This window comes from Pleurodeles waltl, chromosome 3_1 (genome assembly GCF_031143425.1).
Source record: "Pleurodeles waltl isolate 20211129_DDA chromosome 3_1, aPleWal1.hap1.20221129, whole genome shotgun sequence".
In the NCBI taxonomy this organism is placed as follows: Eukaryota; Metazoa; Chordata; class Amphibia; order Caudata; family Salamandridae; genus Pleurodeles; species Pleurodeles waltl.
The window spans coordinates 708,028,386-708,043,568 of NC_090440.1; the positions used below are offsets into that span (position 1 = coordinate 708,028,386).

The following is a 15,183-nucleotide window of genomic DNA, read 5'->3' on the forward strand; positions in this document are numbered from 1 at the left end:
AAGAAAGGTTCCACTCCAAACTCCCATCCAGGTAACACTGGTATGGCTAGTCTCCAAGTGGGATCAACAGTGTGCCCAGAGCAAATCAGGGTCCACACTGAAGCTACTCTAGTTTCTGAGGGTGGGGTGGATTTAGCCACACTAGCTGTCTGGCCGCCTAACATGCAAAAATACAGACAGCAACTCTTAATTAATGGGACTAGAATAGAGGGCCTGAGGGATACAGGTGCCAGTGTCACCATGGTGACAGAGAAACTGGTTTCCCCTGGCCAATACCTGACTGGAAAAACTTACACAGTCACCAACGCTGACAATCAGAGAAAAGTACATCCCATGGCAATGGTTACTTTAGAATGGGGAGGGGTCAATGGCCTGAAACAGGTGGTGGTCTCCTCAAATATCCCAGTGGACTGTCTGCTTGGAAATGACCTGGAGTCCTCAGCATGGGCTGAGGTAGAACTAAAAACCCATGCAGCAATGCTGGGTATCCCTGAACTGGTGTGTGTGAAAACAAGAGCACAATGCAAGGCACAGGGTGAACAAGTAGAGCTGGAGTCTGGAAGAATGGCCCAGCCTACCAAGAGGAAAGGAAAGTCAGTTGGGAAACCAACTGCAACACAGCAAAAGAAAGGGAACCTCTCTTCTCAGGAAGATGTTCTGCCCTCTGAGGGAACTGAGCCTTTGGAGCTTGAACCTTACCAGGTTGAGCTCTTAGGCCCAGGGGGACCCTCAAGGGAAGAGCTGTGTAAGGGACAAGAAACCTGTCCCTCTCTTGAAGGCCTTAGGCAGCAAGCTGCTGAAGAGTCCAAAGGCAAGAAAAATGGAACACATAGGGTCTATTGGGAAGATGGGCTCCTGTACACTGAGGCCAGAGACCCCAAACCTGGTGCCACTAGGAGAGTGGTAGTGCCTCAGCTGTTCAGAGAGTTCATCCTAACATTGGCCCATGACATTCCCCTTGCTGGACATTTGGGACAAACCAAGACGTGGGAGAGGTTAGTCAACCACTTCTACTGGCCCAATATGTCCAACATGGTTAAGGAGTTTTGCCTCTCCTGCCCCACCTGTCAAGCCAGTGGTAAGACAGGTGGGCATCCAAAGGCCCCCCTCATTCCACTTCCAGTGGTGGGGGTGCCCTTTGAAAGAGTGGGTGTGGACATAGTTGGTCCACTGGAACCTCCCACAGCCTCAGGAAATATGTATATCCTGGTAGTAGTGGATCATGCTACCAGGTATCCTGAAGCTATTCCCCTTAGGTCGACTACTGCCCCTGCAGTAGCCAAGGCCCTCATTGGTATCTTTACCAGAGTGGGTTTCCCTAAGGAGGTGGTGTCTGACAGAGGTACCAACTTCATGTCAGCATACCTAAAGCACATGTGGAATGAGTGTGGAGTGACTTATAAATTCACTACACCATACCATCCACAAACTAATGGCTTGGTTGAGAGATTCAACAAGACATTAAAAGGCATGATCATGGGGCTCCCAGAAAAACTCAAAAGGAGATGGGATGTCCTCCTGCCATGTCTGCTTTTCGCTTACAGGGAGGTACCACAGAAGGGAGTAGGGTTCTCACCCTTTGAACTTCTGTTTGGTCATCCTGTAAGGGGACCACTTGCCCTTGTTAAAGAAGGCTGGGAGAGACCTCTCCATGAGCCTAAACAGGACATAGTGGACTATGTACTTGGCCTTCGCTCTAGAATGGCAGAGTACATGGAAAAGGCAACCAAAAACCTTGAGGCCAGCCAACAGCTCCAGAAGTTTTGGTATGACCAAAAGGCTGCACTGGTTGAGTTCCAACCAGGGCAGAAAGTCTGGGTTCTGGAGCCTGTGGCTCCCAGGGCACTCCAGGACAAATGGAGTGGCCCTTACCCAGTACTAGAGAGGAAGAGTCAGGTCACCTACTTGGTGGACCTGGGCACAAGCAGGAGCCCCAAGAGGGTGATCCATGTAAACCGCCTTAAGCTCTTCCACGACAGGGCTGATGTCAATCTGTTGATGGTAACAGATGAGGATCAGGAGGCAGAGAGTGAACCTCTCCCTGATCTTCTGTCATCAGACCCAAAAGATGGTACAGTAGATGGAGTGATCTACTCAGACACCCTCTCTGGCCAACAGCAAGCTGATTGTAGGAGAGTCCTACAACAGTTTCCTGAACTCTTCTCCTTAACCCCTGGTCAGACACACCTGTGTACCCATGAGGTGGACACAGGAGACAGCATGCCTGTCAAGAACAAAATCTTTAGACAGTCTGACCATGTTAAGGAAAGCATCAAGGTGGAAGTCCACAAGATGCTGGAATTGGGAGTAATTGAGCGCTCTGACAGCCCCTGGGCTAGCCCAGTGGTCTTAGTCCCCAAACCTCACACCAAAGATGGAAAGAAAGAGATGAGGTTTTGTGTGGACTACAGAGGGCTCAATTCTGTCACCAAGACAGATGCCCATCCAATTCCAAGAGCTGATGAGCTCATTGACAAATTAGGTGCTGCCAAATTTCTAAGTACCTTTGACTTGACAGCAGGGTACTGGCAAATAAAAATGGCACCTGGAGCAAAAGAAAAGACAGCATTCTCCACACCTGATGGGCATTATCAGTTTACTGTTATGCCCTTTGGTTTAAAGAATGCCCCTGCCACCTTCCAAAGGTTGGTGAATCAAGTCCTTGCTGGCTTGGAGTCCTTTAGCACAGCTTATCTTGATGATATTGCTGTCTTTAGCTCCACCTGGCAGGATCACCTGGTCCACCTGAGGAAGGTTTTGAAGGCTCTGCAATCTGCAGGCCTCTCTATCAAGGCATCCAAATGCCAGATAGGGCAGGGAACTGTGGTTTACTTGGGACACCTTGTAGGTGGAGGCCAAGTTCAGCCACTCCAACCCAAGATCCAGACTATTCTGGACTGGGTAGCTCCAAAAACCCAGACTCAAGTCAGGGCATTCCTTGGCTTGACTGGGTATTACAGGAGGTTTGTGAAGGGATATGGATCCATTGTGACAGCCCTCACTGAACTCACCTCCAAGAAAATGCCCAAGAAAGTAAACTGGACTGTGGAATGCCAACAGGCCTTTGACACCCTGAAACAGGCAATGTGCTCAGCACCAGTTCTCAAAGCTCCAGATTATTCTAAGCAGTTCATTGTGCAGACTGATGCCTCTGAACATGGGATAGGGGCAGTTTTGTCCCAAACCAATGATGATGGCCTTGACCAACCTGTTGCTTTCATTAGCAGGAGGTTACTCCCCAGGGAGCAGCGTTGGAGTGCCATTGAGAGGGAGGCCTTTGCTGTGGTTTGGTCCCTGAAGAAGCTGAGACCATACCTCTTTGGGACTCACTTCCTAGTTCAAACTGACCACAGACCTCTCAAATGGCTGATGCAAATGAAAGGTGAAAATCCTAAACTGTTGAGGTGGTCCATCTCCCTACAGGGAATGGACTTTATAGTGGAACACAGACCTGGGACTGCCCATGCCAATGCAGATGGCCTTTCCAGGTTCTTCCACTTAGAAAATGAAGACTCTCTTGGGAAAGGTTAGTCTCATCCTCTTTCGTTTGGGGGGGGGTTGTGTAAGGAAATGCCTCCTTGGCATGGTTGCCCCCTGACTTTTTGCCTTTGCTGATGCTATGTTTACAATTGAAAGTGTGCTGAGGCCTGCTAACCAGGCCCCAGCACCAGTGTTCTTTCCCTAACCTGTACTTTTGTATCCACAATTGGCAGACCCTGGCATCCAGATAAGTCCCTTGTAACTGGTACTTCTAGTACCAAGGGCCCTGATGCCAAGGAAGGTCTCTAAGGGCTGCAGCATGTCTTATGCCACCCTGGAGACCTCTCACTCTGCACAGACACACTGCTTGCCAGCTTGTGTGTGCTAGTGAGGACAAAACGAGTAAGTCGACATGGCACTCCCCTCAGGGTGCCATGCCAGCCTCTCACTGCCTATGCAGTATAGGTAAGACACCCCTCTAGCAGGCCTTACAGCCCTAAGGCAGGGTGCACTATACCATAGGTGAGGGTACCAGTGCATGAGCATGGTACCCCTACAGTGTCTAAATAAAACCTTAGACATTGTAAGTGCAGGGTAGCCATAAGAGTATATGGTCTGGGAGTCTGTCAAACACGAACTCCACAGCACCATAATGGCTACACTGAAAACTGGGAAGTTTGGTATCAAACTTCTCAGCACAATAAATGCACACTGATGCCAGTGTACATTTTATTGTAAAATACACCACAGAGGGCACCTTAGAGGTGCCCCCTGAAACTTAACCGACTATCTGTGTAGGCTGACTAGTTTTAGCAGCCTGCCACAAACCGAGACATGTTGCTGGCCCCATGGGGAGAGTGCCTTTGTCACTCTGAGGCCAGTAACAAAGCCTGCACTGGGTGGAGATGCTAACACCTCTCCCAGGCAGGAATTGTCACACCTGGCGGTGAGCCTCAAAGGCTCACCTCCTTTGTGCCAACCCAGCAGGACACTCCAGCTAGTGGAGTTGCCCGCCCCCTCCGGCCAGGCCCCACTTTTGGCGGCAAGGCCGGAGAAAATAATGAGAATAACAAGGAGGAGTCACTGGCCAGTCAGGACAGCCCCTAAGGTGTCCTGAGCTGAGGTGACTCTAACTTTTAGAAATCCTCCATCTTGCAGATGGAGGATTCCCCCAATAGGGTTAGGATTGTGACCCCCTCCCCTTGGGAGGAGGCACAAAGAGGGTGTACCCACCCTCAGGGCTAGTAGCCATTGGCTAACTAACCCCCCAGACCTAAACACGCCCTTAAATTTAGTATTTAAGGGCTACCCTGAACCCTAGAAAACTAGATTCCTGCAACTACAAGAAGAAGGACTGCCTAGCTGAAAACCCCTGCAGCGGAAGACCAGAAGACGACAACTGCCTTGGCTCCAGAAACTCACCGGCCTGTCTCCTGCCTTCCAAAGATCCTGCTCCAGCGACGCCTTCCAAAGGGACCAGCGACCTCGACATCCTCTGAGGACTGCCCCTGCTTCGAAAAGACAAGAAACTCCCGAGGACAGCGGACCTGCTCCAAAGAAAAGCTGCAACTTTGTTTCCAGCAGCTTTAAAGAACCCTGCAAGCTCCCCGCAAGAAGCGTGAGACTTGCCACACTGCACCCGGCGACCCCGACTCGGCTGGTGGCGATCCAACACCTCAGGAGGGACCCCAGGACTACTCTGATACTGTGAGTACCAAAACCTGTCCCCCCTGAGCCCCCACAGCGCCGCCTGCAGAGGGAATCCCGAGGCTTCCCCTGACCGCGACTCTTTGAACCTAAAGTCCCGACGCCTGGGAGAGACCCTGCACCCGCAGCCCCCAGGACCTGAAGGACCGGACTTTCACTGGAGAAGTGACCCCCAGGAGTCCCTCTCCCTTGCCCAAGTGGAGGTTTCCCCGAGGAATCCCCCCCTTGCCTGCCTGCAGCGCTGAAGAGATCCCGAGATCTCTCATAGACTAACATTGCGAACCCGACGCTTGTTTCTACACTGCACCCGGCCGCCCCCGCGCCGCTGAGGGTGAAATTTCTGTGTGGACTTGTGTCCCCCCCGGTGCCCTACAAAACCCCCCTGGTCTGCCCTCCGAAGACGCGGGTACTTACCTGCAAGCAGACCGGAACCGGGGCACCCCCTTCTCTCCATTCTAGCCTATGTGTTTTGGGCACCACTTTGAACTCTGCACCTGACCGGCCCTGAGCTGCTGGTGTGGTGACTTTGGGGTTGCTCTGAACCCCCAACGGTGGGCTACCTTGGACCAAGAACTGAACCCTGTAAGTGTCCTACTTACCTGGTAAAACTAACAAAAACTTACCTCCCCCAGGAACTGTGAAAATTGCACTAAGTGTCCACTTTTGAAACAGCTATTTGACAATAACTTGAAAAGTATACATGCAATTTTGATGATTTGAAGTTCCTAAAGTACTTACCTGCAATACCTTTCGAACAAGATATTACATGTTAAATTTGAACCTGTGGTTCGTAAAATAAACTAAGAAAAGATATTTTTCTATATAAAAACCTATTGGCTGGATTTGTCTCTGAGTGTGTGTACCTCATTTATTGTCTATGTGTATGTACAACAAATGCTTAACACTACTCCTTGGATAAGCCTACTGCTCGACCACACTACCACAAAATAGAGCATTAGTATTATCTATTTTTACCACTATTTTACCTCTAAGGGGAACCCTTGGACTCTGTGCATGCTATTCCTTACTTTGAAATAGCACATACAGAGCCAACTTCCTACAGAGACTGCCAGGCTGCACAGGCAGACAGGGGGGATCCTCTAAAGATCCCCACAGTACATGATGTCGTGCAACTAACACTGGAACTATTGTGGTTGCTTGATTCCAACATGTTTGATGCCAAACATGACGAGGTTTGGTGCAGCCATTATGTAGTTGGACATCTCGTGATGACCAGTGTCCACTATATACCTTAAAATGGCTTCCCCGCACTTACAAAGCCCTAAAAACGAACTCTGGAGTTTGCAGTGGCACATCTGCTCATGCAGGGGTGCCCTCATACTTAGAACCATGCCCTTGGCCTGAAGGGCCTACCTTAGGGCTGACTTACAGGGTCAGAGGCCAGTGACAATGATATAAGATGAGCCTTATATCTGGATTGAAAAGTGCATGCACCATTTCATACAGGCTGCAATGTCAGGCCCGTAGTCAGGTTTTTTGCATGGGCTCCCATGTGTGGGTTAATACATGCTGCAGCCCATGGGGGACCCCTCATGTACCAATTCAATGGGTACCTCAGTACCATATATTAGGGACCAGCAAGGGTACACCAGTATGCCAATTGTGGGGTGTAAAAGTTGATTACCAACTAAATTTAGGGGAGAGAACACTTGCACTGCGGTCCTGGTTAGCTGGATCCCAGTGGACTACAGTCAGAACGCACTGACATTAGGCAAAAAGTGGAGATAACTATGTGCTACAAGGTGTTTTCCTACAAGTGCATTTCTTCTGCTCTCTATACTGCTCTGTTTAGCCTGGGGTGTACCTCGATCTCTCATCTGTAAATTCCATCCTGTAGTTTCCTTTCTTGATTGCCTTGCTTTCTTTTTAAGAAAGTAGCCTAAAAGAAGGTATTCAGACCTACTGGGATGCTTTTAGTGAGGAGACTGCTTTATGTACCTAGCACTCCCTCTGTATCTCTCACATTGGGGGATCACTATATGCAATACCTCAGCCGATAAAGCAACTGTGACTAAGACTTCTAAGTGGTCTTACATGCCTTGAAGAAGTCCCCATCTAGGCTCAAACCTCATGCCCCTCCAGTACCAAAAGAAAATTACAAATTGCAGATTTACTCAGAAAGCTATCAAACTATAAACTAAATGATGATAAATGCTATCACGGTTCATCCGGGTATGGTTTTTTTCTCCTATCTCTTCGACCCAGATTCCTTTCTTTTTTATATTCAGTCTTTGTGCCACCCTACCTAGGCTACATTTCTCTGTGGAGCTCGCTTTATTCTTGCTTTATTCTCTTTTTCATTAGTATGTAACCACAGATGTGCCTCCCTTGTCAGTGTCTCTCCACTTTTCAATCGTGCAGTCTCTCCATCTGTTCTGTCTCCTAGCATCATCTAAGTAAGATAAGATCCTTCCCAGTACAATTTGGAATATTCAAAATAACATGTTTATTACCCTGTAAGACCGTAGTTTTCCCAGTAACATCAAACAGTTCCCAGTGACATTAACTATATAGAGTATCAAAATGCATTTTCCAATACAATCAGACCATTCCCATTAACATCAGATCCATTCTCCGTAACATCCCTCTTTTTCATATCAGGCTAGTCCCATTTAAAATCCTACTGTTCCTGATAACATCTTGGTCTTCAAAGTAACATCATATTATTCCAAGTAAGAACATATTCTGCTCCAGACCACTAAACTTCTTGCAGTAATATTAGATTATTCAGGTGCCCTCTGACCAGTCTCAGGACACTTCTGTTCCTGCAGCGCTCTCATTTCAGTCTCCCTTGCACTCCTAGTCCTAATGCTAACTGCTTATTCAGTTGCTATGGTGCTCTTAGTTCAGCCCCTGCCTGTCTCTCAATTCTTTATGCCCTGTCTTCTCTTTTCAGGAAAGTCGTTGAGCCAGGCCCCACCTTTGCCTATGCCAGTGCTCTCCCAGTCTGAGGCCAAGAACCCTCGTATCAACCAGCTCTCTGCCCGCTGGCAGCAGGTCTGGCTTCTGGCTCTGGAGCGCCAACGAAAGCTCAATGATGCCCTCGATCGGTTGGAAGAGGTGAGTAAAATCCATGCACTGTACAGTCTTGCAACAGTTGTAAACAGAAAAGAATGCTTGATGAGTCCAGATCTTAAGAATAGAGCGTTCCAAGATAAATGTGCCCATCCACCAGGAATATGCTAATTTGTCCAATCATTTACCTGTATTCTGCATCCTTTAATCATCGCAATTATAAATTACCATCCATGCTGATCAAGAAAAAAAGGCTGAGCACATATTACAGTGCCCACTGCTTGAGAGCTCTTTTGAAATTCCTTCTCCGTTAGCCTTCCACTTATGAATCCAGGGCCCCACGGAACATTTCGGGATTTGTAAGTAGGATGCAAGCAATATCTCTGTAGTATGATGGATCAATGTTTGCTAATTTTCACCGGCTCACCTCACCCCAAATCCACCCTTGATTTGATCTTGCAATGGTCTATTTGACTATAAGAGGACTGGTAGCATCTGCTTAGAGGGAAACCAAGTGGTATCTGACATGCTTAACACAGGAGCATGCTCTGAGGTGTCCTTGCAGCGCAGTCAGTTCCCCTTGTAGTTCAGTGTTTTTGCAGCCTACATCTTTAGGTCCTGTACCAAGGTGCCTTTTCAACCTAACAAATGGATTGGTCCAAGGTTCTCATGTGGACTAAATCATCCACTATGCCCCATTATGTCCCAGAAGTGTCTCAAAATTTAACGACTTTTCAAAGAATGCACTGTGCATTATCCATTAGTATAATGACTCTTGAATGGATCCCTGCTCTGGTGACATTGTGCAGGTGGTGTGAAATACCAGTGCTGGCCTACCAGTCGTCTCACAAAAATGCAGTGAGGAAACACTCAATGGTACCTGCTGCCTCTGTATTACACTGTGTGCAAAATTCTACATTTTTGTCTGTGTGTTACATTAGATAGACTGTCTGCTTCTTTTAATGGCTGGTCTCTATGCTAGAAGATAGTTGAAGAACATTTAGAGGTGCTTCACACCACTCAGTCTCGAGGCCTCAAACTAGTTTAGATAAGGCATGGCATGACCATGTATACCCTCATGTTTGATTCCTTGCGTTGAGTCACTCCTGATCCTGGTTGGGGTTTCTGCTCTTACTGTTTCTCCCTCCTCCTCCCTTTGTAATATTTGCTTATCCTTAGCCACTGTCATTGGTGGACCCTCTTGAATCATAAAACAGGCAGTTGGTACTCCATCATTGCTGATGGAAACTGTGGCATAAAAAATTCTAGGCTCACTTCTTGGCCTTATTTCCTATAAATTAAGCTCAGCCTGTGTCCATTTAATTGGGTCTCGGCTCGACAATGCATGCGCTGTCTCTCTGAAACTATTGTAATCTTACAGTGGACTTTTAGCTTGCTGGTTGCTTACCATTTGTTGACTTGTATGCCACTCATCTTTACAGCCTTGTAATTGGTCATTGCAGGCCTAGCATCGTTTTTGTTCTTGAAACTTCTTTTTAACTTGTTGGGCCCTGCAAACAGAAGGTGTATGACTGACAAAAACGTGTCCAGCAGGACAAACAAAATTGCCAAGTTTTATTTTCTATAGTCAATTTGTTTCTTTTATTTTGCCAAGTCTTCTTTTCTCACTTTGCACTCGTTTTCTTTTTGCTCGTGGGCGCTGTTCTCAAACAATTAAGATTATCTTGTTCTAAATATTGCAAAGCGACATTGTTTCTTATGTGTAATTTCTGATTTTATGTTTTAAAACATGATCGTGCAGTACAACCGGGTCCACCCCACCTCACTTTGTCCAATCTACCCCACCCCAGACCAATCCATCCTCCCCACCCCACTCGAATCCAAACTTTTCACCCCAATCCACTCCAGACGTCTTACTCCAGTCCTCCCAACCCACCCCACTCAAATCCAAAACAATCTGCCTGCTCCAATCCAAAACAATATGCCCTGCTCCAATCCAAAACAATATGCCCTGCTCCAATCCAAAACAGTCTTCCCCACACCAGTCAAAAACAATCTGCCTCACTCCAATCTACCCTACTATCAATCTAAAACAATCTGCCCCACATCAGTGCAAAATAATCACTTCACTCCAATGCTAAACACTTTGCCCTGCTCCAGTTAAACATAATTTGCCCCACTCCAGCCAGCCCCACTCCAAAACAATATGTACCAATCCAAGACAGTCTGCCCCACTTCAATCCGAAACAATCTGCCCCTCTCCGATCTAAAACAATCTACCCCACACCACTATGCCCCAATCCAAAACAGTCTGCCCCACCCCAGTTCAAAACAATCCACACCAATACAATCCAAAACAATGTGCCCCACTCCACTCCACAACAATCTTCCCCAATCCAAAACAATCTGCCCCACTTTAATTCAGTCCTCCACTCCACACCACTCCAGAACTATCCACTACAATCTGCCGCACTCCAACCCAAAACAACCTGCCCCACTCCAACCCAAAACAATCTGCCCCACTCCAACCCAAAACAATCTGCCCCACTCCAACCCAAAACAATCTGCCCCACTCCAGTCTACCCTACTAACAATCTAAAACAGTCTGCCCCACACCAGTGCAAAATAATCACTTCACTCCAATGCTAAACACTTTTCCCTACTCCAGTTAAACATAATCTGCCCCACTCCAATCCAAAACAATCTGCCCCACACCAATCGAAAACACTGTGCCCCACTCCAATCCACAACAATCTTCCCCAATCCAAAACAATCTGCCCACTCTAATCCAGTCCTCTGCCCCACTCCACACCACTCCTGTACTATCCACCACAATCTGCCGCACTCCAACTCAAAACAATCTGCCCCACTCCAATCCAAAACAGTCTGCCCCACTCCAGTACAAAAAATTCTGCCCCACTCCAATCTTCCCCACTGCAATCAAAAAGAATCGCTTCACCCCAATCTGCCCCACTCCAGTACCCCCACTCTAATTCAGTCCTCTGCCGCACATCACTCCACCCTAATACAATCCACAATCTACCCCACTCCAATCCAAAACAGTCTGCCCCACTCCAATCCAAGACAGTATGCCCCACTCCAGTCTCCTCACTTTGATCCAAAACAATGTGCCCCACTGCAATAAAAAAAATCTGCCCCCTCACTCCAATACAATCCACCCCACTCTGCTCCAATACAATCCATCCCACCTCAGTACAATCCACCCCACCCCACCCATTCCCATCCACCTCACTACATCCCAGTTCACCCATTTAAATCCACCATAATCCACCCCAACTCACTCCAATCCAATCCACCCCACACCAATTCCAGCTCAATCCAATCCACCCCACTCCAGTCCAATCCCTCACACCAATCTGATAGACTCACCTCAATCTATCCCACTCCAATCCAATCCACCCTACTCAAATCGACAAAACTTCAGGCCAGTTCACCCCACTCCAGTACAATCCATCCCACACCAGTCCAACCCACTCCAATCTACCCCACTTCAGTCCAGTCCACCCCACTCCAAACCAACCCACCCACTCAAAGCCCTTCCACCTCATTCCAATCCACCCCTACTCCAGTCCAATCTACTGCAACCCAATCCACCAACTCCAAATTCACCCAGGCCATCCCACTAAATTCCAATTTACCTTAATCCACCTCAGTCCACCTTAATTGACCCCACTCCAATCCACCCCAATCCAAACTACCTTAATCCCAGCCCACTCAAGTTCAGTCCACCTCACCACACTCCAATCCACCCTACCCCTGTCTAATCCAGCCGATTCAATCCAACACACCCTATTCCAATCCAACCTACCGCAGTCCATTCCAGCCCACCCCACTCCAGTACAGCCTACCCGCTCAATTCCATTCCACCCCATCCCAATACAGTCCACCCACCCCACTTGACCTTAATCCCACTCCAATCCAATTCACCTTAATCCACCCCAGTCCAGTGCAATCCAGTCTACCCCATGCCAAACTACCTTAATCCAACCCACTCCAGTCCGCCCCACCCCTCTCTAAAAAGTCCATCCCACTCCAAAAAGACCACCCCTCTCCATTCCAACTCACCCCCTCACCCACTTCCCTTCAGTCAAATCCAGTCCAACCCAGTCCAATTCACCCCACTTCCGTCCATTCCCCCATCTAATCCACTCTACTCAATCTAGTTCACCCCGCTCCAATCCAGTCCACCCCCCTCCAGTCCATCTCACCCCACTCTAATCCAGGCCAACCCACTGCAGTCTAATCTAATCCACCTCACCTCACCCCATTTCAGTCCTGTGGCGTTACTTACAAGTTCACCACTCCTTACCACCCCCAAACAAATGGTTTAGTTCAGAGGTTTATCAAAACTCTCAAGGGCATGATAATGGAACTCTCTGAAAAACTCTGAAGGGTGTCCTATTACCATTCCTCCGCTTCCCCTATAGGAAGGTCGCTCAGAGGGGTGTGGGCTACAGCCTATTTGAACTTGTGTTTGGGCACCCTGTTAGAGGTCCTCTTACTCTTGTAAGAGAAGGCTGGGAGCGAACTCTCCAGCCTCCCAAGCAAGACATTGTGGACTATGTGCTTGGCCTCAGATCAAAAATGGCTGAGTATATGAAGAGGGCCACTAAAAACCTTCAAGCTAGCCGGGAGTTACATAAAGTGGCATGACCAGAAGTCTGTACTGACTGTGTACCAACCAGGACAGAAAGTATGGGTCCTGGAGCCTGTGGCTCCCAGGCCACTCCAGGACAAGTGGAGTCGACCCCACATCATTGTGGAGAAGAAGATTGAGGTTACCTACTTGGTAGACCTTTGCACCCCCAGAAGCCCCCTCAGGATGCTTCATGTAAATCGCCTTAAGCCCTACTATGACAGGTCTGATATGACTCCGCTCATGGCAACTGATGAGAGACAGGAAAAAGAGAGTGACCCTCTGTAGGAAGCTGGCCTGGAATGTGGTGGGTACCTGAGGTACTTACACCTTATACCAGGTATCCCCTGTTAGTGTAGTGTAGGCAGTGTCTAGAAGCCAGGCTCTCTAGAGGTAGCTGTGGATGAGCAGCCAAGGCTTATCTAGGAGACATGCAAAGCTCAAGCAGTACCACTGTAGTCACACAGCACTTACACACTCAGTGTTACAAAAATAAAGGTACTTTATTCTAGTGACACAAATATCAAAATGTACTAGAGAGGCAACCCTCCAATAGAGGAGGAAAGTAACACACTAGATATGTACACTAGTAATCAGCAACAGGCATAAAAAGTGTTAGAAAACAGTGCAAATAGCAATAGACAATAAAGGTAACTACCACAGTGCCCCCTAGCGACCAGGAGGAACAGAGTAAATTACTAGATTTTCCCCAAACCACCCAAAAGGAAGAAAATAAAGAAAGTGCAACACCCCAACAAGACTTCAAGAAACCAGCGGTGTATTCCTGAAGAGGAAGACATGTGGAAGAAGGGGACCAAGTCCAGTAGTCACAGAGGAGTCCAGGAGGAGTAGGAGCTACTATCCACCCAGCTGTGGATGCAGGAGTTGGTTGACGGTAGGATGGAGACGGTCAGGAATGCAGCCCTGGAGCAGGTGAAGAGTTCCTGGATGATGCAGTCGATGTCTCACGCCTCATGGATGGTGCAGCCTGTCAGTGGTGTGGAAAAGCCACCAACAAGCCTTGGCAAAGGCAGATGTCGCAGTGAAGTAAAAGTGGAGCTGTCCAGGACCAGCAAGGTCCAGGAGGACTCAACCCATGGAGGGAGGCCAAGGGGGACCCTCAGAAAGGCAGAGAGTCCAAAGGAGAATAGACAGCCCCCATAGGAGACCCACAGGATGAGGAACCAGGAGTCACAGGGGTGCCCCCTCAGCACAACAGGCAAAAGGGTCCCTCACCGCAGGAGAAGCACGCAGTGGGCTTTTCTTCGCAGGGAGGAGTGCTGGAGGCTGGGGCCTGAAGTCTGAAGATCCCTTGGATGGGATGCAAACAAGCCTTGGCAGCTGCAAGAGACGCAGAGCGCAGGGGTACTGTCCTACGTGGGAAGGCAAGGGCTTACCTCCACCAAAGATGGACAGCTGTAGAGAGGACCAAGAGGACTACTCCGGACCACCACCCATGATGCAGGATCCACGCAGCTCAGGATAAGAGGTGATTTACACAGCCAGTCGTCGTTGAGCAGTTGGTGCCTGCGGATGCAGGGGAATGACTCCTTCACACCAAATGAGATTCCTTCTTCCTTCTCTGCACACTGAAGTCTTGCTGCACTCAGAGGATGCATAGCTGGGGAAATGATGCAGGAGCTGGCACAAGCCGTGGAAACAATGTTGTAAGTATAGTCTTTGTTGTGGATGCAGATTGTTGGTTCCCGGAGGGTCCAGTCGCGGTTCCAGTGGCTAGAAGTCAAAGTAGAGGTTGCAGAGGAGTCCTGCTGGAATCTTGCAAGCCGAATCTGAGGACCCACCCAAAAGAGAGACCCTAAAAAGCCCTGAAAGGGGGGATTGGTCACCTAGCCAGGTGATCACCTATCAGGAGGGGGGCTCTAACATCACCTGCCTGTCCTGGCAACTTAAATGCTCCCAGAGGTCCCTGCCAACCTTGGATTCAAGATGGCAGAACGCAAGGACCCCCTGGAGGAGCTGTGGGCACCAACCCTGGGTTGGTGATGGACAGGGCAGTGGTCTCTCCCCTTTCAATTGTCCAGTTTCGCACCAGAGCAGGGATTGGAGGTCCCAGAACCGGTGTAGACTGGTTTATGCACGGAGGGCACCAAATGTGCCCTTCAAAGCATACCAGTGGCTTGGGGAGTCTACCCCTCCCAAGCCATGTAACCCCCCTCTCCCAAAGGAAATCCTTTGTTCTGCCTTCCTGGGCTTAAGCTGTTCAAGCAGCAGAAGGGTACTTCTCTGAGTGGTGGCAACAGCTTGGGCTGCCCGGAAAACTCCAGAAGGCTGGTAGGGACAATGCTGGGGATCCTCTAAGGAGTCCCCAGAATGCATTGAAT

The 15,183-nt window shown here is 48.7% G+C and overlaps 1 protein-coding gene across 3 annotated transcripts in view; it reads left to right on the forward strand.

Moving 5' to 3' along the window:
• Positions 1 to 15,183, forward strand: part of MACF1 (microtubule actin crosslinking factor 1) — a 1,225,213-nt gene that overhangs the window by 1,110,459 nt on the left and 99,571 nt on the right. For all 3 annotated transcript variants that reach the window (XM_069223412.1, XM_069223414.1, XM_069223413.1), the window contains one exon: positions 8,105 to 8,268. In XM_069223412.1, the coding sequence (XP_069079513.1) occupies positions 8,105 to 8,268 (164 nt within the window). The remainder of the gene's footprint in view (positions 1 to 8,104; positions 8,269 to 15,183) is intronic.